General features: G+C 41.6%; 1 protein-coding gene across 1 annotated transcript in view; it reads left to right on the top strand.

Annotated features, from left to right (window-relative positions):
- The window catches only part of TENM4 (teneurin transmembrane protein 4), a 593,945-nt gene that overhangs the window by 372,529 nt on the left and 197,431 nt on the right, over positions 1-23,985 (top strand). The window contains exons 6-8 of the mRNA XM_042862497.1: positions 11,995-12,247; positions 17,428-17,526; positions 19,519-19,754. Of these exons, the coding sequence (XP_042718431.1) occupies positions 11,995-12,247; positions 17,428-17,526; positions 19,519-19,754 (588 nt within the window). The remainder of the gene's footprint in view (positions 1-11,994; positions 12,248-17,427; positions 17,527-19,518; positions 19,755-23,985) is intronic.

Here is a 23,985-nt window from a genome sequence, read left to right as displayed (position 1 = left end):
GTTGGCACTCCTAAAAGCCTCCAGCCAATTCTCCATCCCACGGGTTTATTTACAGCCTGTGGTTTACGATGGGCCAGTTCCAGACCGTACATCATTCAGCTGGGGAGTAGAGGAGGCTGTGGGACTATGAAGGGAATTAAAGAAAACCTTTATCACCTGGAGGCCTGGAGTTAGAGATAGTAAAACGTGTCTTTACAATCATCTCTTTAATTAAATCAAAAAATGTTGTCACCCTCACGGAATTGTGCTGGTTGCTTTTAACAAGATTGTCCCTAAAAAAGTAAGGCCGTATTTTAATACGACTTAGCGCTGAACTTGATTTGTGCTGTTTAAAAAGAGTTAGAAGGCGTATAAATTTTATTGCAAATGCTTCCAAGTGTGAAGCCGGTGTAAATTGCGTTGCTTAGTGAATAACTACCAGTGTTTGGAACAGAAGTTTCATATATAGTTGAAATGTACGTTGTTAGGATACTTGAAGGTCGTGTAAAATCCCCTCTCTACAGCGACCAGTTGTTTTAACTCAAGTTCTTTGACAACACATATGACATTTCTGTTTATTGTTTTCATCACAGCGAAGCTCTTGGTAATATATAGGTGTGTATGCATGCACTGTCTCTAGAAGTTGCTAACCTTAATTTCTAAATCATGTCGTGCTCACATTTTGTTGAGCAATATTATAAGAAAATTATTACTTTATTTTGACATTTTTCTAGGAAGCTCCTAAACTGCTTTGGAGAATGTCAAGAGCACTTACAGAAAGCAATGAAAAGAACCTTCGAAGATTCATCTTTTGTGATAATCTGGCTGAGCTTTAAAGTCGCACGCTTCGTGCCACAGAGTTATCTGAGTGCGATGTCACTCTCTTGAGCAGCCACATGCTCAGGGATCCTTCAGCTAATATTGGACTTCATCTAGTGCTAGGAATATGCATTTCCAACACACGTTGTTTAACAAACTAATCCCCTTGCTTCAGAGGTCTGTGCTACTACTGTTAATTCAGGGCTTGGCTGTAAAATCTGCATGGCGAGCCCTCATGACAGGGGGTTGGAACTGAATGGGCATTATGGTTGCTTCCAGCCTAAGACATTCTATCATTTTATGAATCGTATCATAGAATGACCATAGAATCATAGAATGGCCTGGGTTGAAAAGGACCACAATGATCATTTACTTTCAACCCCCTGCTATGTGCACCAACCAGCAGCCCAGGCTGCCCAGAGCCACATCCAGGCTGGCCTTCAATGCCTCCAGGGATGGGGCATCCACAACCTCCTTGGGCAACCTGTTCCAGTGTGTCACCACCCTCTGAGTGAAAAACATCCTCCTAATATCTAACCTAAACTTCCCCGTCTCAGTTTGAATCCATTCCCCCTTGTCCTGTCACTATCCACCCTCACAAACAGCCATTCCCCATGCTGTGGATATGTTCCCTTAAAATATTGGAATTCATCATAACCACATGTGAGTGCGCAGTGCCACGGATGTAAATGAGAGATGTCACCTAATTTCTGCTTGTGCATCTGAAAATCTCCCCGTTGAACTATTTAGAACTAACTGATCCAGGGACAGTGTCACTGGGGGCAGTTCATAGACTTATGTCTACAAAGTTGGATGACAGAAAGAAATATGTCTCTTCCAGTTGTTAACTTGTGCATTTGACAACTGCGTTAGAATTGGATACAGTGTTTTTCTTTTGTTTCACCTATACTGAAGAAAGCCAAAATGAGTACCAATGTAACAAAGAGCAATTCCCTGTCCGCCTGAAATGCTGGGAGCCAACCCCGCCTGTCACAGAGAGGTTGGATCTCCATGATCTTTAGGTCCCTTCCAGCCAAAGCTTTCTATGGATGATTCACTTTTTTTTTTTTTTTTTTTTGCAAATTCTTACAGTAAAGCTAGGGCAGTCTTTCTGTTCTCCCAGCAAGCTTTTTATGTAGTCATTTAAAATTAACCCATTCTCTGAGATAAAAGTTGGTGAGCATCACTTTAATATATGATGCCAGTAAAGGCAACGCCTCCTGGTATGTGACTAACAAAGTTAAGAACAAGAACTAAGAAAAGTTTTTAAGTATAACATGGCTGCTCTGTCCTTTTAGTATAGCATAGATACAATCCTTGTAGTATAGTATAGATACAAAGGTACATGGAGAATGAAAGAATAATAATAGTAATATTAGAATTTTTATAGGGTGTTCAAAACCAGGTTGGATGGAGCTCTAGGCAGCCTGGTCTGGTACCACATCTGGAGGTTGGTGGCCCTGATGTGGCAGGGGGGTTGGAAACTGATGATTCTTGGTGTCCCTTCCAACCCAAACCATTTTATGATTCTATGATTCTATGTATAAATGTCTTCATGACCTACTAATGCATATTTAATGTTGATTTTTATTAGTTACATACAGAGATGGCTAGAGGTGGCTAGACTAGGGAGAGGAGGTGATTGCCCCCCTTTGCTCAGCTCTTGTGAGGCCCCATCTGCAGCGCTGCGTCCAGACCTGGGGCCTCGAGCACAGGAAGGACGTGGAACTCTTGGAGTGGGTCCAGAGGAGGGCACTGAGATGAGCAGAGGGCTGGAGCAGCTCTGCTGTGAGGAAAGGTTGAGGGAACTGGGATTGTTGAGCTTGGAGAAGAGAAGGCTGCGAGGAGACCTCATGGTGGCCTTCCAGTACTTGAAGAGAGCATATAAACAGGAGGGAAAACAGCTGTTTGTGAGGGTGGATAGTGACAAGACAAGGGGGAATGGTTTTAAACTGAGACGTTATATTTAGGTTATATTTTAGGAGGAAGTTTTTCACACAGAGGGTGGTGACACACTGGAACAGGTTGCCCCCATCCCTGGAGGCATTCAAGGCCAGGCTGGATGTGGCTCTGGGCAGCCTAGGCTGCTGGTTGGCAACCCTGCACATAGCAGGGGTTGAAAGTAAATGATCATTGTGATCCTTTTCAACCCAGGCCATTCTGTGATTCCATGATTCAATAACATGATTCTGTGGTTTATATTGCAAATGCATAAGAAAAACAAAAAGAATATGATAAATGAGGCTGGCCATCAGAAATACTTCCTCTCAGAAGTGTGTTGCCAGAGGGACTGTGTTAATTGGTGCTGAGTTATTTAGGGGACAGAAGTGTTATGAACAGACAAACATACCCACCGATAAACTATACTGCCCTTCTGTCGCGGTGGCTTTGTGAACAAAGTGCAGCATTACCGGGGTGTCTTGACAGATTCATAGTTTTGATTTTCTTTTAGTGGCCTCTTCAAGTGTTAATAAAAATATAAAAGTTTTATGTCTGTTTCAGAATTATTTGGAGCGCAGCCTTCTGCTGTCGTGCTTCAGAGAATGTCAAATAGAACCTGAAGGGAAAGGTCATGGAGCCCAGCTCTCACAAATCAGATTCCTGTGCCAAAGGGAATAAGGTTCTCCACCTGTGCGGAGATTTTACACTTAACTGCACCCATGGTTTTTCACCAAAGGGAATCAGTCAGCTTTTGTGCATGCAGTGGATGGGGCGGGGGGAGGTATTAATCACAGTGACAGGCGTCAAGTCAGCCACAGCTGTCAGAATTGTCACCAGCTGATGCTGGACTTTGGAGGTATTTAGCAGAAATGGCATCGTTACAACTTTAAAGGCAGCAAAATAGAGTTAAAAGGGAGACAGATGCAGAGGGAGGGTAACAAAACAAAGTGGCAAGTGGGCTCTGTACTGCTCAGTGCTTCTGCTTGCTGCCTCTGCCACCCAACTGGCAGCACGTGCAGAGAAGTCGATCCAAAGGCATGAAAAACTCTCCACCGAAGACATAAAGCAGTTCATTTCAGCTGCAGCCAACATGAAATTTCCCCCTTTCTTTCTCTAGAGTAAATAATTAAAAGCATTAGTGCTTGTTGGCATTGTGCTACACCGCATCGTGTCACATTCCATAAGCGCTTTGCTGCGAGATAATGGCACTGTGTGTTTCCAGAGTCTGATTCATTCACAAGCCCAGGATGTGTGCAACCGAAAGAGAAAGGGACAAAACCCTCCCTTGGATGTCTGTGCTGCACAGCAACCGGCAGCTCTGGGCATTGCATGCCCCTTCTAACTCCAAACCCAAGCTAACCTTACAGTAAATTCTTAATGTGATTTGCAGCATATTAATCTCTCACCCTGACCATGGGAGTGAGCACCTGGCTCTGTCATGCAGTTGAGCTGGATGTGAGCTGTATCACTTTGGATTTGCAACAGGACGGTTTTTGATCATGAGCCACTTGCCAGTGCCAACATTGTAAAAATTATATAAAACAGACAATTTCCTCGGCTGCTATAAATAGTCAGCTTTGCTGATGGAGCTGGGATCTGTCAGTCCCTTTAGATGTGTAGCTAAGTCACAGCAGTTTAGAATCATAGATTCTGAAGGGCGTGAGCAGAAGAGAGGCTGCTTATTTCTTTTAATTTTAGGAAAAAAAAAGGAAGCAAAGATCAAGTCTGTATGTCAAAGCTTTTCCAATGTAGGCATATGACAAAAAAAACAAAACTATTTGACAGAGCTGTACCGGCAAAATCTTGTGTTTGTTTGCTGTTACTGCAACCAAAGACACCCTTTGCTGATGCACTGTAGTTCTGGGAACTGCTTCATGCAAAATCTTCAGAAACTTGCCAATGTAATCATGTCTGGTTGGACAAGGCTGAACTGTGTGGTTTTCTCTTTATTTATATGTTTGTCTCCATCTGTATGGAAGTCACACAACAGAGACAGAGAAAGCTGATGAATCCCCTTGTACAAATAGATCCTCCATGCCTGAAGTTGGAAAACATCAGAGAAATATGCATAGCTTCTTTCAAGAAGAATAACCTTACATGGAATAACAGTCACATTTCTTAAATGTGCAGTGGGGGGCAGCAAATCTGAGAGTTATTTCTATTCCTCCAGGGCTTCCTGGGTGGGGTGGCACCCAGCTGCTTGTGCTGAGCCTGCATGAGTTGGATGCCACTGAACGGAGCCTGGTGAGGAGTAATCATCCAGGTGGCAGAAGCATCGCCTAATCCTCAGTCACAGAGTACACAGTCAGTACCCTGACTGACTGCAGATGAGTTTTAGGGTTTATGTAGCATACACTTACACATAAAAAGCACGGGGAACTGAATACACTTCAATAAAGGTACACATATTCAGAAATACCTTCTGCATCAATTCTTTTCAGAAAGAGGGAGCAGCAAGTTCCCAGCTGCACGGTGGGTTCTGGTTACAGGCACAGCTGATTAGAAGCATTTGTTGGCTGTAATTTGACAAGTGCAGCAACTCAGGTTCAGGGAACACACACTCTCTCATTCAAGCCAATGGATTTTCTTGCCTTGCATGTAAATGCTGCCTTGTAGCAGCTTGTATGCCTAGACCAGAATCGTGGAATCACAGAATGGTTTGTTTTGGAAGGGACCTTGAAGATTATCTAGTTTCACCTCCCTGCTGTAGGCAGGGACACCTCTCTCTAGACCAGGTTGCTCACAGCCCCATCCTGCCTGGCCTTGAATGCTTCTGGGGAGGGGCATCCACATCTCTGGGCAACCTGTGCCAGTGTCTCACCACCCTTTAATGTAAAGAATTTCATCCTAATATCTGGTCTAAAACTATTCTCTCCCAGTTTAAAGCCATTTTCCCTCGTCTTGTCACTATATGCCCTTATAAATGCTAGCAGTTGTATGGTTTGAGCCTCCAAAATTTGCCACTGCATCCACATTATAGTATCAGTGTCGACAGAGCTGCTCCTTTTTTGTAATTCCAGCAGCAAAACCATCCAAGGCATCCAGAGCTGCAAGCAAATTTACTTAGATGTGCACTGTAGAAGGTACTTTCTCATGTTACAAGTAATTTATTTAAGAACTTAAACATGTTATCCAATTCTAACTAACTCATTTACACTCTGCCAGGCATTCTCTTGGTTTTGTTTTGTTTTTTTTACCTTGCCCTGTTTAAGGTAATGATTCTTCATAAACTGTCAGAGTCTGAATAGGAAGCTTCTGCCTTGTTTTTAGTGTCCTTTTATTAACTTCGATAATGGACACCATGGGTTAAAAGTCAGCAAAGCATCCTTTGACAGTGACATGGACCTTTTAAAAAGCATTACTTGCAGGGTGTACAATTCAATCAGATGCATACTAATGAAAGAACAACCACCCAGAGCTCTCGTTGACTGTGTAGAGCCAAAGCTTGACAGCCTAGCATCAAGTACAAAATTGATTTAAACCCCAAAAGTCAATATTTTGCTTTTGCAAAGGCACTTTGGAACTTGAGAGGAAAGTTTGCATGTACTGTACACATTAGATGGGAAAAATACTGAGAAGATGGCTTGTTTGGACTTGATTTTGTGCACCTGTTGTTTTCTATAAGCTGCAAAAGCAGCAAAGTGTTTATCCGTGCTGCTAGAGAGAAGCTTCAACTCGTTCTACATGTGCACATATCACATTAGGTGGGCCTGATTTTTGATGAAGTTCACCTGAACAAATGAAGTTACTGAAGCTGTGAGCCACGGCAATGATCTGATTTGGCTTCAACAGTGACATGGACCTTTTAAAAAGTGTTACTTTTTAAAAAGTAAAAAGCCCAGCTTGGAGAACCAGTACATATGCATAGCTGATTTTCAGCTCAAGGTGAAGACTGGGCTTTTCTCTGGTTGGAGTCCTTGGTGGAATAGCAGCTCCCTTTTGTGCTGTTACTTAAAATAAAACAGAGAAAAAAAATAAAGGTAGCTTTCCAACTGTTGTTTAGCTACTTCATGGAGATTATCCATCGCTTCCCTGTTTGCTTTTATGATTCATTTTCTTGCTTAGTATTTTGAAAACCAGCAGTGCAACATGTTGTCAGAGCAAAAGATAGATTTCACAGCAAGGTACTTGATGGTATCTCGATGGTGGGAGAAGCCAGTCTGAAGATCAATTCGGTGGATATTCATCTTAAGGAGAAATTCAGTCATTCAGAATCCAAGAGACCTTTGAATTGCACCACCGATTGCAGCTTTTAAATGTTAGGGAGGGAAAACTGACATCTACATGTAACTCCATCATCTGGATACTGACGACCTGATTCACCTCTGTCTCCATTTTGGTGGCTTTATCATTAGACTGTCCCAGTCTATACAGAGCCTGGCGTTAGATGTTTCTTAGAGGAGGGAGTTTCCTACAAATTGCTGTTTAAACTCTCAGTGCTCCCTAAAAGGTGCTGGGGAAGACCTGCTTCAGTCTTTTATAGCCCACCTGATGTCAGGAGGTCCATCTGCTTAACAAGTGGAAGTCCCCTAGTTCCCATCACCAATGGCACCCAAAGGAACAGAGAGTCTGCGGGGGTATTTTCAGCTGGCTGATGGTGTGAGGGTTGTGAGCCCCCATGTGCAGCTGGTTGAGGCATGGTCCTGGAGCCAGAGCAAGGCTCTTAGCTTTCCTGGCTGTCAAATGCAGAAGTGAATTACTTTTAAACAGATTATTTCCTCTGCAGTGAGGGATTTCTGCGTGGGTACAAGCACTGCTGTCCAAAGTCACACTGCCACGGTAGTCATCACAGCTACTACTGTGCAGTCTGAGTTCAAGGGAGGAACAAGTGATTCATCCTGCCTGTTTTTATCCACAGCAAGTAAGGAGAAATATTTCCTCTGTCTAACCCAGACACTGGTCAGGCATCAGGCCATCAGAATACAGCAGACATATGAATGACAAATGTGTGGAGGCACCGAGCAAGCTGGGAAAAAAAGGAGAAAAAAAATATGAGTGAGTGCATTTTTAACTTTGAGGTTAGCACATTTGTCCTGAACACCATCCCAAAACCTAATGAATCAAAAAGTGTAATCGTTACATAGACTAATTTCATAACAGCATTGCTCACTGAAGACTAAGGAAAAGAAAAGGAACGTGAAGTTCAGAGCTTTTATTCAAATTTTGTCATATTAGCTCCTCACTGGCAATCTTTTTATGGTTCACATTTATTCACTTCTTCATTCACACATTTCTCTCTAATATTTGCCAAGTACAAGCTTCATTAACTGAATTATCTTTCAGTCCTGCTTCATCTGTGGTTACCAAGCCAGTGTTAGTCAATGGCATTTTAATGTCAAGAAACAAACAAAAAAGCAACACAAGAGCAACTTGATTTTCTTTGGGTGTTTTTTCGCAGTCAGGATTTCAGTGTTACATTTGAATGCTGACATATTTCATATGAGACACACTTTGAAGAGCCGTTAGAGGAAACTAACCTTACAGGGATATGAATGAAACTCTAAGCTATTTAGACTTCCACAGTGCCTAGCTATCTTCTAGACATACTGAACTTCAGCACTGGGATCCTACGTCACTGGCACCTGGCATCCAAGGCTGTGGGAACTCCTGTGCTGCTGATGGATACTGGGCGTGCTGGTGATGGGTTGATGGTTGGATTAGATGATCTTAGTGGTCTTTTCCAACCTTCGTGATTCCATGATCCTAAGATCTCTTCTGCTGTCCGTTCAAGTCCAAAATCGCTTCGTAGGCTGTGTTCCATAGACTCTGGGAACAGCTAGAAATTTGAAGACTGTTATTTTCTGGGGTGTTTTGTTATTCCTCAGTGCTCTGTTAGCTTACCTGGTCCTTCTGAAAAGAGGGACTGATAAAATCCAAGGGGTTTTTTTTTGGAAACCTTCAGCAAGGAGGAAAATGCAGAAAATTGTCTGTTCATGAGTAAAGCAGGATAACCTCCAAGAAATCATAGTTAGCCATCTCATAACTGATTTTAAAATGTTGTGAGAAATGTAATATACTGTGTGCAGAGGCCACAAGGTCTGGCTTCTCTAGAAAGTCCTCTGAATTTCTGCAATTATTTGTCCCAACAGTGGTTTGCTTTTAAATGCAGAAAGCTCACTGTGACTTCCCCTCTATCCCTCCTATGTAAAGGCATCTGTAAAAATTCAGTTCTGCCTAAGTAGCTGTAACTACAGAGGGTTTGTATATAACATGCAGCAGGACAATCTGAGTGTCTGCCCAGTGTTTAAGATACAGGCACATACAAAATGTAAGAGAGCCACTGCTGCCAGCATTAAGGTTCTGCTTCCCATGGGGCCAAACGTCCACACTTCACCATCACTCAGAAATTGTGGAAGAAGTTAAAGAGAGCATATTCAAATAAAGGGACAGTTGCAGTTTTGGGAAATCAAGAACGAATTCACTTCATGGGTTTCCATATCTTTTGCAAATCCTCTAGGACTTCTGTTACCAAAGAGGGTAAGAACCTCAGTAGTTTTGTTGCATCAAGAAAATCCTGCAGAGCGGCAGTAATTGTCAGTAGGAAGATTTTATAGCTTGTGCTTTCATCTGCACCTTTTTTTCTAATGTTCCTCCACTTGAGAAGAGGAAAATAAAGGATCATAAGGCAAGGGAGATAGCTGCTAATCCCAGTCAAGGTATATTAAATGCAGCAATGTTCAGATGTGACAAAAGTGTTCAGAATTTGTACATGAATAAAATTAAGAACATTCTGGGAGGAAAAGCTACCTACATGTCAGGAAAAGAAATATAAGCAATAAAATCATACGAAAAATCACATGGGCCAGAGTAGGATAAATGTGCTGTCTTTACTTAGCAATGAAATCACGGAGGGTATGCAAATAGAGCACGAAAATGACACATTTTAGTTGATTCAAAAGCATTATCCATAATAGCATCTGCAATGTGTCTGCAGTAATAGTGAGTAAATTGGAATTTACATAACTGGTCTTTGGTGGCAGGCTCTGGCTCAGTGAGAATGGGGCTTCTGTAGGAAAAGACAAACGCTAGGAGGAGGACATCCCAGAATACCTGTCACTTAGTCAGAAGTTCACCTGTTTGTCTCTCTTGTTTTCTCAGAGGGTTCATCTTGGGTATTGTCTGTAACAGAAACATGGATAGCTGAACTTTGGAAACTTTGGGATGCTGCTCCTTTTTAGACTTTGAGGCTTTTTTTTTCTGGGATGAATTAAATTCTTGGGAATGGATAGATGGATGAACAGCCCTAGAAACTGAAAATCTGTAATCCTCCCCTGTTGTTTTTACTGTCTCTCTGCTCATTAAGTTTCATTTAATCAGTAGTTCCAAATAATGTCCAGTGCAAGGGCAGCTGGATGTCTCCACTCAGATGGTGCTGCAGAACTGATGGAACCTGCTTTGGTTCTGGCATTCCTCATCTGTAGCAGCCACGGTTGCTACTCACCCTTCCCATTAGCTTGTTCAACAAGAGTTGGCCTTACATTGGAGTCCAGAATAGCATTTTTAATTCTGGGTGTACGATGGGGAGTCGGACCTGAGATTCCTGGGGAGAAATGATCTACCCAAAAGCAAATTAATGGCACAGACTTCTTTTTGAGCTGATTATTGTCTGTTGCATTAAAGTATAGTAGAGACAACAGTACTTTTAATGTGAACTATAGCCTTCTTCAGATTATAAGGTAAAATGAACCCTAAAAGCACTAATTCTTATGTAATATATAACCCAGTTCCAATATCCAACTTAAAAAGGCCAAACAGAGATGCATATTCTACATGTAGATACAATTAGGAAGGTGGTAAAGTGGAGTCACCATCCATGGAGGTGTTCCAGAACCATGGAGATGTGGCACTGAGGGATGTGGACAGTGGGCATGATGGGTTGGGGTTGGACTTGGTGATCTTAGTGGTCTTTTCCAGTCTTAATGATTCTAAGCAGACAACAGGCACCTTCATAACTAATATTTCCCACTGTTTTGCTAGATCACCTCAACCACCCTACAGTTTTGGAATAATTTAACTACAATTATTAATGAGATTGTTTGAGTTAACATAGGGTGACGAAGGAAAGGATGGGAAACATCTTTAAATTTAATCTTGTGTCTAAACATCCAAGAGCCTGCAGGGATTTGTAAAAGCTTCCCTTGTTCTTTTCCTGAATCCAGGTCCTAATCCAAATGACAAAAGTGTCATTAAATGTCCTGGTAATTTTGTCACCATTCACTGTAACTTATGACATTGTACACTGATTCCTGAGCTCTCTGATTAGAGACTAAATGAGTGTTAGTTTTTCATGATACTAAAGTCTAGTTGGGAAGTATTAGATTGATACCTTTGTTTTTCAGGTAAGACATCAGATAACTCTTGTGGATTAACAACTTGCAAGCTGAAGTCTACTAAAATCAAAGCGGAATGTTTAATGGAGCCCATATCAATATTTTGAACTTCCAGACTCCCTTAAGTTCCATCCAACATGTGAAAGTAGTTAGATACAAACTAAAAACACCAAGATAATCAGCACTATGTTGATCTTTTCCTGAGTGTTTGCCTTCTTCAATCTACCTCCCTCAAACTCTTGGCTGACAAACAATGATATCTGGAGTTTTACTGAAAACAGCTACATCACCTTTCTTTACATCTTTCTTTGTTATGCTTTGCTTTATTTTCCTGACACCTCAGTTTTTACGCCACGTGCATTTTTTACTCAGTGTGAATACATCTCTAACAATACAGACTACTGCATTTTGTTAAACTGTGTAATCCTGACACAGTTTTATGGCTTTCTCTGAACTCAGTCTATGACTAAATGTGTTCTCAGTCTTCCTGTTGGCTTAACTATTGAAACTTCTTGAGGAACACAGGCAGAACAAACTTCACTGGGAGCTGTATATCTATCAGAAAATTGTTCTTAAGTGTTATTTCTCTAGGCTGGTTGTATTTTTCTCGCTTTATCACAAATCAGTGTCACAGATAGACCGCAGTTTGCACGCTGCAGTTGTGCGTTGGAGTTAGCCTGGCTGTCAGGATGGCCTTATTGCAGTCCTTTAAGCATTCATAACTTTCTTGCATGAAACCAAAATATTTCTCTAGCCAGCTAGTGGGTCAGTGCACGTGTCATTAGGACACCTGGAACAAGCACATGTTAGTTTAAGATATGTGGCATCCAAGCCGTCGTACACTTTGAAAGTGCCTGCACAGAAATGAGTGTAGCACAGAACTACTGACATCCTGAACCTTAACAAGATTTCACTTCTCTTTTAGATCATCCTCCAAATCTTCAAAATCATTCACGACTCCGAACTCCACCACCTCCAATATCACATGCTCACACCCCTAACCAACATCACGCAGCCTCCATCAATTCCCTGAACAGAGGGAACTTCACTCCACGCAGCAATCCAAGCCCAGCTCCCACGGACCACTCTCTGTCAGGGGAACAACCAGCCAGCACTCAAGAACCAGCCCACGCTCAGGACAACTGGTTACTGAACAGCAACATCCCGCTGGAAACCAGGTGGGCCATTCTCTTCAGTACTTTACAACAGATTGCGTGTGCTAAGGATGTGATGAAACGTCTGTACCTCTGTGTAGGTAGCTGATCAGTTTGTGAGCAGGTGTTTGGATGATGTATTTTGAGTTGTGTTTATCCTTCTTCATGTCTTTTTATTTGGATTAGGAGAAGAGAACATTGCTCTTTTTTCATAAACTGAAAATACTGTCTTTTAATAACTGCTTGTAAGGCTATTTTCCTCATTTAAAATCAGAGTTAGGATCACAGATTTAAATGGTTTTGATTTTTTTTTCTTTTTTCTTTTTTCTTTTCTTTTTACTTTCCATATAATGCCTTCTCATCCTATATGTGGTAGGATAAATTAATATCCTACTTAAGAAACTGAAATTAGTCAACACATTGAAAAGACAGCCTTCTTCTAGCTGTCAAGCAGATGCTTTTGTAGTACACCTTTCAGAAAGGCTGATCTTAATTTACCTAATGAGGGGAGCTCAGCTGCTGCATTCTGCTGTCCTACAGCATCGTTCCAACAAGCGTCCAGTACCAGACAGCACAGCATCAGTCAATTAATGATGTTTTCATTTAACTTCTAATTTTCCATCTTTGCAATATATCAAGGTTGTGGCAAGGTTGCACTGAGTTGTTCTGGTTCATAACTTAATTTACAGGCTTTTTTGTCCAAACATGTAGATTCTGGAAAAGGGAGTTCTACTTCCTCAGCCTCAGTCTTCCCACCTGCCTGGGAGTACATCTTTGAGTCGCCCCTCTTGAAACTCTGTTTTCACATTCTCCACAGGTTTTGCTTCACTGTTTCCTTTGTTGATGAAAAGCCATTGGAGATGCTGGAGCTATGAGCTTCTGTGCACAGTGTCTTTTTTCAGTCTAAAAAGAAATCTTCCAGGCCAAACATGGTGCGCTGACTTAGCTGCCTTTTTCCCCTTGTTAGTCTTGCCTTCTCAAACCAACCAGAAAGATTTTAGACAGCAAAAAAGATTTACTGACTGAAAACTGAGCCAGGGGCCAAATTTGTTGCTTCACACTGCCTGTGGGAATCTCATTGAAATCAGCGGTAGCTGTGTCTGTATCCTGGGACAAAATGTACCCAGTTTTGCCAGCTTCTGCATTAAAAATAGGTTTTAAAAATTAATATCTGTCGGTCTCTTAGAGAAGTAGCTGTGTCTGCTGGCTCCCTGAAACTTCCAAAACAGACCTCAGTCTAACATTTTATGGCATTTAAGGATAATTAATTTCTCTGAGACTGCTTAATTTAAAATATCCAACTAAGAAGCTGGCTCCGAAAGATTAAGACAAAATTATAAGCAAGTACTGCAAGTGTGATTTGGCAACAGTTTCAGTAATTAAATCGTCTTCCTAATTCTTGAGCATATAGGCACAAGCACTGACTTCTATGTATTGTTTTGTTTAAAAAAACTATTGCATTATAGAATACTTAAGGGCTAGTCCAAGAACCCTTACGTAAGTAGTGGTCTGTAATTCTGGAACACTGCCTTTTCCTAAACCAGAAGTGACAGTTTCTTCAGAGAAGAGACGTTGTCCTGTTCGAAGAGTGCCAGGGCATCCTCATCTCTGACCGCAGTCTCTCAGAACACAACACCTAACAACTGAGAAGGAATCTCTCTGGAGGAGTGCCAGAGTTTAAGCTCTTACCTGAAAACGTCCTGCCTCCAGTTGCCCAATTTTGGTAATGATCAAAGAGTGAGATGAAGAGGCAATTGTACCACATTATAATTAGTACAGGAGTTTGTAGTGTACTTGGCTAGTACTGAGTTGTTTCTATTAAACTGTAAGTAAGTGTGTGCTTAAAGACAGGCCTCATTTTTCCCCACAAAATCATTGGGGATGAAGTACACAGTTCTTTCTGCAGGTTGGGTTGTCACATTGTTACTGTCAGTTCAACTGCACTTCTTACATCTACTTACTTGAGGAGTTCGATCTGCATCATTTAATGGTAAGAATGCCTCACGAATCACTCGTATTTGTAGCTGATCCAGAGTTTAAACATTTTATTAATTAGATAACAGATGCTTTGAAGACATGCAGTTTCTGACACTGAGCATGGGATGGCACAGAGTTGCCCAGTGTTCTAGAAGACAGTGAACATGTTGGAAAAGGACGCCAAACAGCCAACATGCGCACTGACAGAACATGACTGACAGGCTTTTTTCCCTCACTGAACAAACATTAAAAAAAAATAGAATAACCTATGATTTTGTCGCAGTGCACTGCGTAGATGATTGGCAAATCTGTGACAAATCTCCACTCTGATAATCTGCTCTTCAAGCATGCAGGGAACTTCATTTCCTTTGGTAGAATTCTGTAGATGTAAAAGGCTTCAGATCTGTTTGGCAAACTTTCCCAGTTTGCCAGCCCAGTTTCACCTGTTCCATGGAGTCAACTTTCCCCACTGCAAAGACTTTTAGAACCAAAGAAATGACTTCCACTTAGCAGAATAAAATGTCCAATATGTAAAAAATAAATCCTGACCAAGAGACATTAATCCAAGAATTAAGGCCTTTGAAGTATAGCAATAGGAGATTACTGTAATCTCATGTCAAAAATGGAATTGTATTTCTTTTGAATATTCCTTCTTTTTAAATTTCATATTGGTCAACACTGAGAGCAAACATGAAGGAAAAGCTCCGTCTCTTAAACAGAGATTGTCACAGGCTGTGAAACATGCCTACAGTTCTAGATTTTTAAGCACCCTAGGGTTTGAGGAGGTTTGACTTTAACTGTTGGGGACTGTAAGCAGCATTCAGAACTGGAAAGTTTGAGTGGTTTGTCACTGCCTGGAAATTTCCAACATGTTACAGAAAGGCAAGCAGAGATATGTCACACGAGTATGACTGCCATGACAAGCATATCCCATATACAAAAACTCTATATGTTGCAAGACGAAGAGCTTCTCCTCTTCTCCCCCTCCTCTTTTTTCATTTCCTTTCACTTCCTTTCCTCTGTTTTTCCTTCTTCCTCATTCTTTTCCTGTCTGCTCCCTTTTTTGTTGCTTTAAAAGCAATATATTATCAAGGTTGTGATGGGAAGATCTTTGCTCAGCGGTCACTCCTGACAGGTAAGTCAGTTCTCCCAATATTTATTCCTCACTCTTCCTTCTTCTTAGGCATCCTTTCTGTTCCTCTACGTTTGACCTTGCAGGGAGCAAATAAATGCCAACTAGATGGACGTCTGGTTGACAAACCTGCAGCTTGCAGGAGACTTCCATTCCCAGAAAACTTTATGTGATAATTGTGTAAGGTCAGATTCTACTACTCAACTCACAGTGAGAAGGGAGAGTGGTTTGTAAACAGACAGCTTTTCACAAGTAATCTCCAAGGGAGGAGAATCTGCCCAGCCTTCAGCGAGGACAGTCCTGCATTAGTCGCATCGGTGACCAATCACCTCTCTTTTTCACATGTGCACATTATAAGATGATGCAACCCACTCACTCCTCTCCTGCTCTTTTGACACAAGTGAAATTCATGGAACCAATCTAACATGGATTTTAACTACTGATGAACTTCCATTGATCAGCGTTGCTAGATGCCTTGCCCCTTACCCATTAAATGCTTGGTGCATGCACATACGCTGCTTCTTTTTGCATTGAATTCAACATCCAACCTTTCCTGCATTCCTAGGGAATGTGAGGAAGCAGCAAACACTTGGGGATGGATTGATGTCTCAAATGCTATGGCACACAGCTCGTGCATGTCGATCCACTTTGCTCCAAAGCTGTGAATAGGAGTGACTTTACTTGCATTCAGATTAAGGTGTAGATCTGTGCTGGCAAAGAAGCCTGGAGGCCTTCAAAAGCAGTGAGTTGAACTAAGCAAGTACTGGCATTAGCAGCAGGAAGGAGGAGGAAGTAGAAATGGAAATGAAGGTTCAGGACATTTCATAAGAGACAGTATCAAGGTTTGTATAATGTGACAGGGCTGGTTTCCCTTGGTATAGCATGTTACCTGAATCCAGTTTCTTTGACAGAAGAGTTCTCGTTTGAGTTCACATCATGTCACTTATATCCTGTAAGCGCTTAATCCTGCATAAGTGAGAAAGTGCCACAGTGCTGTTATGTTCCTTTTGCTAGTTTTGGCCAGGGAATTTATTCATGTTCAGACTTAGAATTTTGATGCTGAAAAAAGGCATGGGCAAAAGCAGGACTGGTTTTTGGTTTTAAAAAAGATGGGAAGAATGTACTTTTGTCAGATTTTGAGAACCAAGACCAAAGGTGAGAAAGACAAAATCTGTTCCCAGCTGTGCCTTTAACTTAATTCTTTATGTTCCTGCTATTCTCCTCAAAATGCATAAAACAGTTTAGCATATATAGGTCAAAAAGTGACTCATCAAAGTACATGCTTGGAAGGCCAAATACTGCAAAATATTTCTATTGTGTGCAAAATCAAATGCAGGCTTTTTAATATTCAGGCCCTGTGTATCTTGCCTATGGCCTATATTATCCAGATTATAGCCAAAACTCTGCTGTTGGAATTTGGGTTCCAGTAAAACCTTTTTTCAACTTCAACCTGTTTATTGCTGATAAACTTTTTTGCTTGGAATATTCATATTGAGCAAGAAGTTCGGAAGTTAAAATAGAGATTTCAAAATGAAACTTCTAAATATCAAGCTCTCACTGTTCCAAAGTGGACAAATTAATCAAGTTAGCAATTAAAAAGTTGTCAAATCCAAAACCGCAACAAGCAAACCAGCAAAAACGTAGCACAGGTTCATTTGAGATCCATGAGGATGGTGTACTTCCAGTTGTTGGCCACAATGAGAGAGATGCTGTGATGTGCCTTTTCACAGTAACAGGAGTATAACAAGGTTACAGCTGTGCTGGACTGACATCTATTTTTTAATCCAGCACTTCAGAAGTTTTCATGCGTCACTGGCAATAAATAATGTGAAATGAACAAAGGCTTCAACTCTTTTTATACATGCACATGGGTGTGTGTGTTTATATGTGTGTAAATGCATATATATGGTGCATATAAAGAGAAGGAAACATTCTTAAGGCTGTATATGTATATGTGTAGCATTTTATACATATAAATATATGGCTCTTCATTCTAATTCCATGCACAACTGCACTATAACCATTGTGGTTTATAAGATCACACTTCATATATGCATGACTCACTGGCTTCATTCATGTTTCCATATGTATGTAGAAACATAGCAAAGCAGACATTCCTAGAGACATTGCAGGACAACCTCATTGAGATGGACATTCTCACCTCCTCCCGACATGACGGTGCTTACAATGATGGGTATGTGACACTTATGTGGTCTTCCTGTTTACTGTACAGTTGTTATGATCCTTGCATGAAAGCATTTGGTCATATCAGTGATGTTTAAGGGCAACACCATTGCTGGCCTCTTCAAAAATGGCTTTGAAAAAATGAGGTTCTGAAGCAATGTGTCCTGTACGTATTAATGGTAGTCTCATTAATATGCTAATGAGCCACCGCAGTCCATTTGTTTCTTTCCTCTTGCTTTGAAAAAGTCATTTCATTAGTAAGAAGTACCTACAGCAATTTTGAATCCCATGCAAACTCAGAATAATTTCATTTTGGAAATGATCTTAAATCATTATTGTGATAGCAGCCTGATATTTCATTGTTAAACTGGTACCTTATCTTACAAAAGGTTCAGTGTCTACTAGTAGTATCAAAACAACCCTTCGATTGATTTAAACACCCATTCTGGCATTTCTACTTAACTTTTAATACTTAACTTTAAAGTTATAAACAGCTTTTAACATGACAGCGCCAAAAATGTCACTGTTACGTTGGCAGTTGTAAATTGGTGGCCATACTTAACCAAAGACCTAGTTGGTGTTCTTGAACGCTGTAGGTACCTCTTTGCCTAGACCAGATGCATCTGTCTAAACAGATACTTTCTGAAACACAGAAGAGTATCTGAGCCCTTGTAAAAATGAGTGTTTTGATCTGGACCGTTAGTAGAAATAATTGATCTTTCTCTAACGGTCAGCAATCATGCTTTGAGTACCTATAAAACCAGGGCTGTAATAGTACAAACACCTACTTCAGAGAGTTATATGTCACCTTATCTTGCATGAATCAGTGGCTTTTCTGCATGGTGATGTTTTTGCATGTCATTTCCCCTGTGACTGCATAAGTGACTTCCAGGGGAAAAAAAAAAGAATCACATCCACTGGCTTGACTGACTCCCATGGATCCATGACTGGATTTGTGCTGGCTGCAAGTCTGGCCCTACAAACCATGGCAGAAGGTGCAAACTGCATGGGGACTGATCCTCAGTCCTCACATGTGACATCTGTATTTGACATCAGCATGAGATCATGGTCAGATCTGTTGGTCACATTTAGATCCCAGAACTGGAATGCCTTCTACATCATGATCTCCCACCACAGTTAGATTTCTCATTTAGGATTCCCATAAGCGAGCTCCCATTGGGACACTTCATTTCAGGAGCTCATGGACCACAGTAGTTTCTGTTTGCTTTGTCATAAGTCTCACAGAAAGTCTCAAGGTCCTCATAGGCTGACTCTCAGACTGCAGTCATAAAAATGAGCAAAACGCGATGCCTCCCAATGTGTCACTGGACAGGAAACGCTGCTGCCATTGACAGTAATTCACACTTGTTAAAGTAGGCACCAAACTGAAATGCTCTGAACCACTTTCTGGAAGCAGGTGCCTGCCCCCACTGCCTTTACACAAGGCTTGAACTCTAGTTTGGTGTTTTCAGCCATCCCCTTGCCCATCCCCTTTAAATTTGCAACATGGAGACAGCGTCAACATTTCCCTCATGACAATTTGGGTGCTGTGGAATGGCTTAAGCTCTCCTCCCTCATCTCCATTCAGCGATGCAGTATCAAAAACGCTCTCATGCAGTGATCAATCAATGAACTGGGGAACACTCTCCCTTCTTTAACTCAACTCATGCTCCCTTTCAGTTGGACACGTCCCTGGGAGCTGAGCAGGCCACCAGTCTGTCGTAGCTCTACTTGAGGTCTCCATTTCACTCTAACGCCAGCCTTCCCACAGAAGGGACTCCTGCCCTTGACGAGTTCTCTGTGGCATTGTTGGCACTGTGACTTTTTTTGTGTTTGATTTGAATTTTATTCTTCTCTTTCATGCATGCCATCCGTGTCTTTAGCCAGCATTGTGTGGAACTGCTGCCCTCAGCCCGGCAGCCGTCGCCATCCTCTCACCTCACGTCCCTCTTTGTGTTGACTGTTGGGTGGAATCACTTGCTGTTGGTCTTTTTTCCCCCAGGCACTTCCTGTTTAAACCTGGAGGCACTTCTCCCCTTTTTTGTACAACGTCGCCGGGATATCCCTTGACGTCCAGCACTGTGTACTCACCTCCCCCTAGGCCCCTTCCCAGAAGTACCTTCTCTAGGCCTGCCTTTAACCTGAAGAAACCCTATAAGTACTGTAACTGGAAATGTGCTGCCCTGAGTGCCATTGTCATCTCGGTCACACTGGTGATCCTGCTGGCATATTTCATAGGTAAGTTTATTTCTGTTTTCTTTCTTTTTTTTTTTTTCTTCTTGCCTTTTTCTACAACATCACCCACAATGCTAATGTTTGGGGACAAGAGGTTCAAGCTGATGGTACGCAATAATGGGGAAATAAGGCCTCTGCTGGATGAGGATGTTATGGTAGGGAACAGTATTTAGCCTAACACATGCAGAAGAGTCTAGCAGAGCATAAGTCAGGTGTTGTGCTCCCATTCTGTGCTAGAGTGAGACAAACCCACCAGATGTTCCCAAAGTATTCAGCCAATCCAAATTAAAGCCAGCAGTACGGTGCATGTCCTAATCACGACTGCATCCAGGTCAGTGGGAATTCTTTGCCATGGATTAATGGTAGCAGGGTCAGAACCAAAGTCTGGACAGAAAAATGCCTTCCATTGCACATCCACTTAAGCAACTGTTTGGAAATTCACAGTGTAAACCTGAAGGAATAAGGAAAGACTGAGTATCAGTTGTAATCCAATGAAGCCTTCCTTGACTACTGCAGATCGGGGAAAATCTGCTAATTCTGTAGAGCAGCACTGTTTTCTTCTTCAGCTGTGCATGATCTGACTGTCTTTGGTTTATAAAGGTTGTCAGTGCTCCTTCCAAAATAACTTCAATGTTAAAAGCAAAAATTGTATTTTGCCCTCTGTAAATTTGAGGTGTTAACATTAGTTTTCCTCAGCCAGGCTTGATATTTATATTATAAATGTCTTAGAAAGGTCCACTCCTACCCTCCCATTTTAAGCTGTCAGCGGTGCAAACTGTAGTTGTCAGATATGTACAGATGTGGTCATAGGTAAGAATGCTGATGTCTCGTGGCAAAATGAGTCCTTTTGATTTCACAGTGAAGTCCTGTACGCTAATGATCTATAAAGGGTTGCAGTTAGAATTACAAATCTTAGCCTGGATCGAAAGACTTTTACTTTCATTTCACAGCAGTATAATTAGCACCACCACAAAGGATTGCTTTTACTGTGCTCCTTTGATGTGCACGTCTGTAATGACTGATATTTCTCCACTTCTGCCTTGTATCATACTTTGGTCACTTTCATGCCTCCTGTAAGAGGAGCAGGAATGATTAATTAACCAACATTAAATCAGCAGTTAGTTTGATGGAATATGCAGTCAATTTTCATCATTTGCTACATACGTTTGGACTTGCCTTTCTCATTTGTCTGGTATTCTCCTTATGCCCTGAACGTGGACATTATCTCAGTGTGTCAGAGGAGTATCATTATAACTCAGGATAGCAGAGCCTGTTAGTTCTGATGTGCCATTTGATAGATGAAGAAGACTTTGGTGGCTTTGTGCTTGGTATTCTCACACATAAAACCCTTTCAAAGTTCTGAAAAGATCAGGCTTCTTTTTTAGAATCACAGTGGAGATGGTGGACGGGTAGGTCCATTGAGTGCTCTCCCATCCTGTTATCTCCATTCAGGTGAATTCTGCAGCACCTGCCAGGCTCTGTGGCTGACTGGGAAGGTGCCAGCAGCGTTGATCAGGTTGAACTGCTGTAATTATGGGTCATAATTGCTAATTTCTAAAGGAACTATTAATTATTAAAAATCAAATTTGATGGTTCAGCTCAGCATAAACATATTTAACAAAGATTGTCTCTACCAGACCCAGTATTCTAATCAACAAGCAAAAAGGCAGATATTTAATTAGATTTTGATGAAAAATTGTGTTTAATTTCAAGTATAATCAATTATTAATTACTGTAATGAGTGACTCTGGTGGGGTTTACTAATTAACTCATTTAAAAATTATGAATAACCTTTTCATTTGTAATTATTTTTTACATCCTGTCAAGTTGCAGATGAGAATTGTATCACCTAGCCCAAAGAAGAAGAATTGTGGAGTCAAAATGTTTGTGCTTTCATTAAGTTAAGCTGAGGCTTTCAGCACTCTGATAAAACCCACACTGTTATTTACCAAACCATTTCATTTTTTTAAATAACCTGATCTGTTTGCAAAGCAAGCGGTTGTTTTTCCTCTAGTTTTCTTTTCCCCTGTTTTTGTGTAGTTGCATTTTATTGCAAATACTTTTCCTCATTTAAGCAAATTTAAGCAGTATTCTGCTCCTTGTGTTGCCCTGGGGATCATCTGAGTGGTGATGTACTACAGGTCCTGAGTAGGAAGGGATGACCTGTATAGGAACACTATTTCCCCTTGCTCTTGTTAGTTAAGATAACCACAGAATTGTAATGACCATTTATATTCTCCAAAACTGAGGTCATTGAAGAGACTTTCATTTAAGTGAATGGGCTTTGGATCAGCTCACAGGATCACAGAATGATTGCAGCATCACAGAGTGGCTGAGGTTGGAGATACTACTGGGTCCATCTGGTTCCCTATGCTCCAACAGGGGTACGCAGAGCAAAATGCCTGGCACCATGTCTGGGGGCTTTTGGAGATCTCTTTGGAGAAGATCCCAGCCCCTCGTTGGTCCAATGACAGCACTGGGCATTTACTCTTTTTTTGTTTTTTTTTTTTTTTGTGCACTGATTAGTTAATGGAAATACACCAGATTAATGCCTAGGATTTCAGGTTGGATGGAGCCCTGGGCAACCTGATCTAGTGCCTGACTTTGTGTTTGGCAACCCTGCCCAGGACAGTGGGGTTGAAACTAGAAGATATTTGAGGTCACTTTCAACCCAAGCCATCCTATAATTCTGTGATTTGAGAATGCTCTTCACAGCATCAGACACATCACAGTCCTCTGTTTAAACCTTTAAAACTACCCATCACACGTCCTGCCTATCTGAACAAGGGTGTGGAGCTGGAGGTGTCCACAGCTCTGCTGCTGCCACCACTTTCTGTGTGACAGATGCTCAGACACACCTGGGGTGACCACCTGAGAGAAGCAGGGCTACATGAAACAGTGAGCCATTTGGTTGTTTCTGGAATTCTTTGCTGCAGCCAAACCATTTTTTTCTTTTTAAACTCATCTAAAACACTTCCTATATCATTTGTTTAAGGCTAAAAGCCAGAGTTTCCATTACTTTAAGAATGACTGAGGTAGTCTGAGGCTCAGTTATCTCACTGGGCCTTTTCAAGAAGGGAGGAGGCATAAGTAGAAGTCCACGGAAGCTGAACGGCTGCTATCATGTGTCACTGCTGTGATCGTTCCAAAGCTTTTACAGGGCTGAGTCACTGGTCCTGAGAGATAATGACAAGCAAAATATAACAGGGTGTATTAAGCACCAGAAGCCGGTTTTCGTTTGAATTAACTGGCTTTTGATTGACTTGTTGCCACCTTTTCAAATATTCAAAGGCACACACCAAGGCAGCAGCAACAATGCACATCAAAGTTGCGCACACACACGGCTTATGCAAATCCTGGTTGCTCTCCAGCAGCTCGTCTCGTGGGGTGAGAACACCAAAGGGAAAAGCGGTGGCAGATTGGGACTGTAGCATTAAACTGGCAGGAATGGCACCACTGGAGCCACAGAAATGAAAGGCCTCTTTAAGCAGCTTGCCACTGACCTGCAAATTTGTTGTTCCAGGAGGTCGTGGAGAGACAGCACTTTGAAATTAAATTGTTCGTTTTAGGATCGTCCCTTCTGTTGACAGTCATTGTGGCTTCTGGATGGCACGAAGCCCTGCCTTGGAGGGGCAGTTTAGAGAGAGATGCTTATGGCAGAGATAATACCATGAGGTATGCTGCTCTCTAAATGCTTCACTTGCACATTCAGTACCTGGTAGATGCCAGCCCTGATAGCATAGCTCTGTAAAGTCTCTGACACTGCTTGCACTGCCTGGGAGGTGCATTTCGGAATACAGCAATAGAAATGACCTGTTTGGTCGTCCAGCTCTCCATGCCCAGCAGCTGCTTGGCTAGATCCATGGAACAGTTTCTAAATGAATTAGTGAAGGAGAATAGATTCTTTCTTCTGAAACAGAAGGTATTATCCTCTGCCTGATGGAGATTCCAGATGAGATGGGAGCACGATTTGATGTAGTTAGGCACTTGCAATTTTCCTATACTTAAGCATGTGTTGCGGTTACATTTCACGAACAGCAAGAAAGATGGACATTTGATTTAAATTAAAGTTAGGGCTGGAAAACATATTATGAAGCCAAAACAGTCATTCATTTGATTGCATTCAGAACTCTCTGACTTTTCAGGTCTCCATTCGTCTGAGCTCTCTTCAAACACAACTTCTTTCAGAAAAGAGCAGTGTTACTTGCTACAGACACAATGCTGTGATACTGAG

The sequence above is a fragment of the Lagopus leucura genome, unplaced genomic scaffold (genome assembly GCF_019238085.1).
Source record: "Lagopus leucura isolate 7727_CA_CO unplaced genomic scaffold, USGS_WTPT01 Super-Scaffold_702, whole genome shotgun sequence".
Lineage (NCBI taxonomy): Eukaryota > Metazoa > Chordata > Aves > Galliformes > Phasianidae > Lagopus > Lagopus leucura.
The sequence above is the reverse complement of the archived record's forward strand: the minus strand, read 5'-3'. Positions and strand labels throughout refer to the sequence as shown.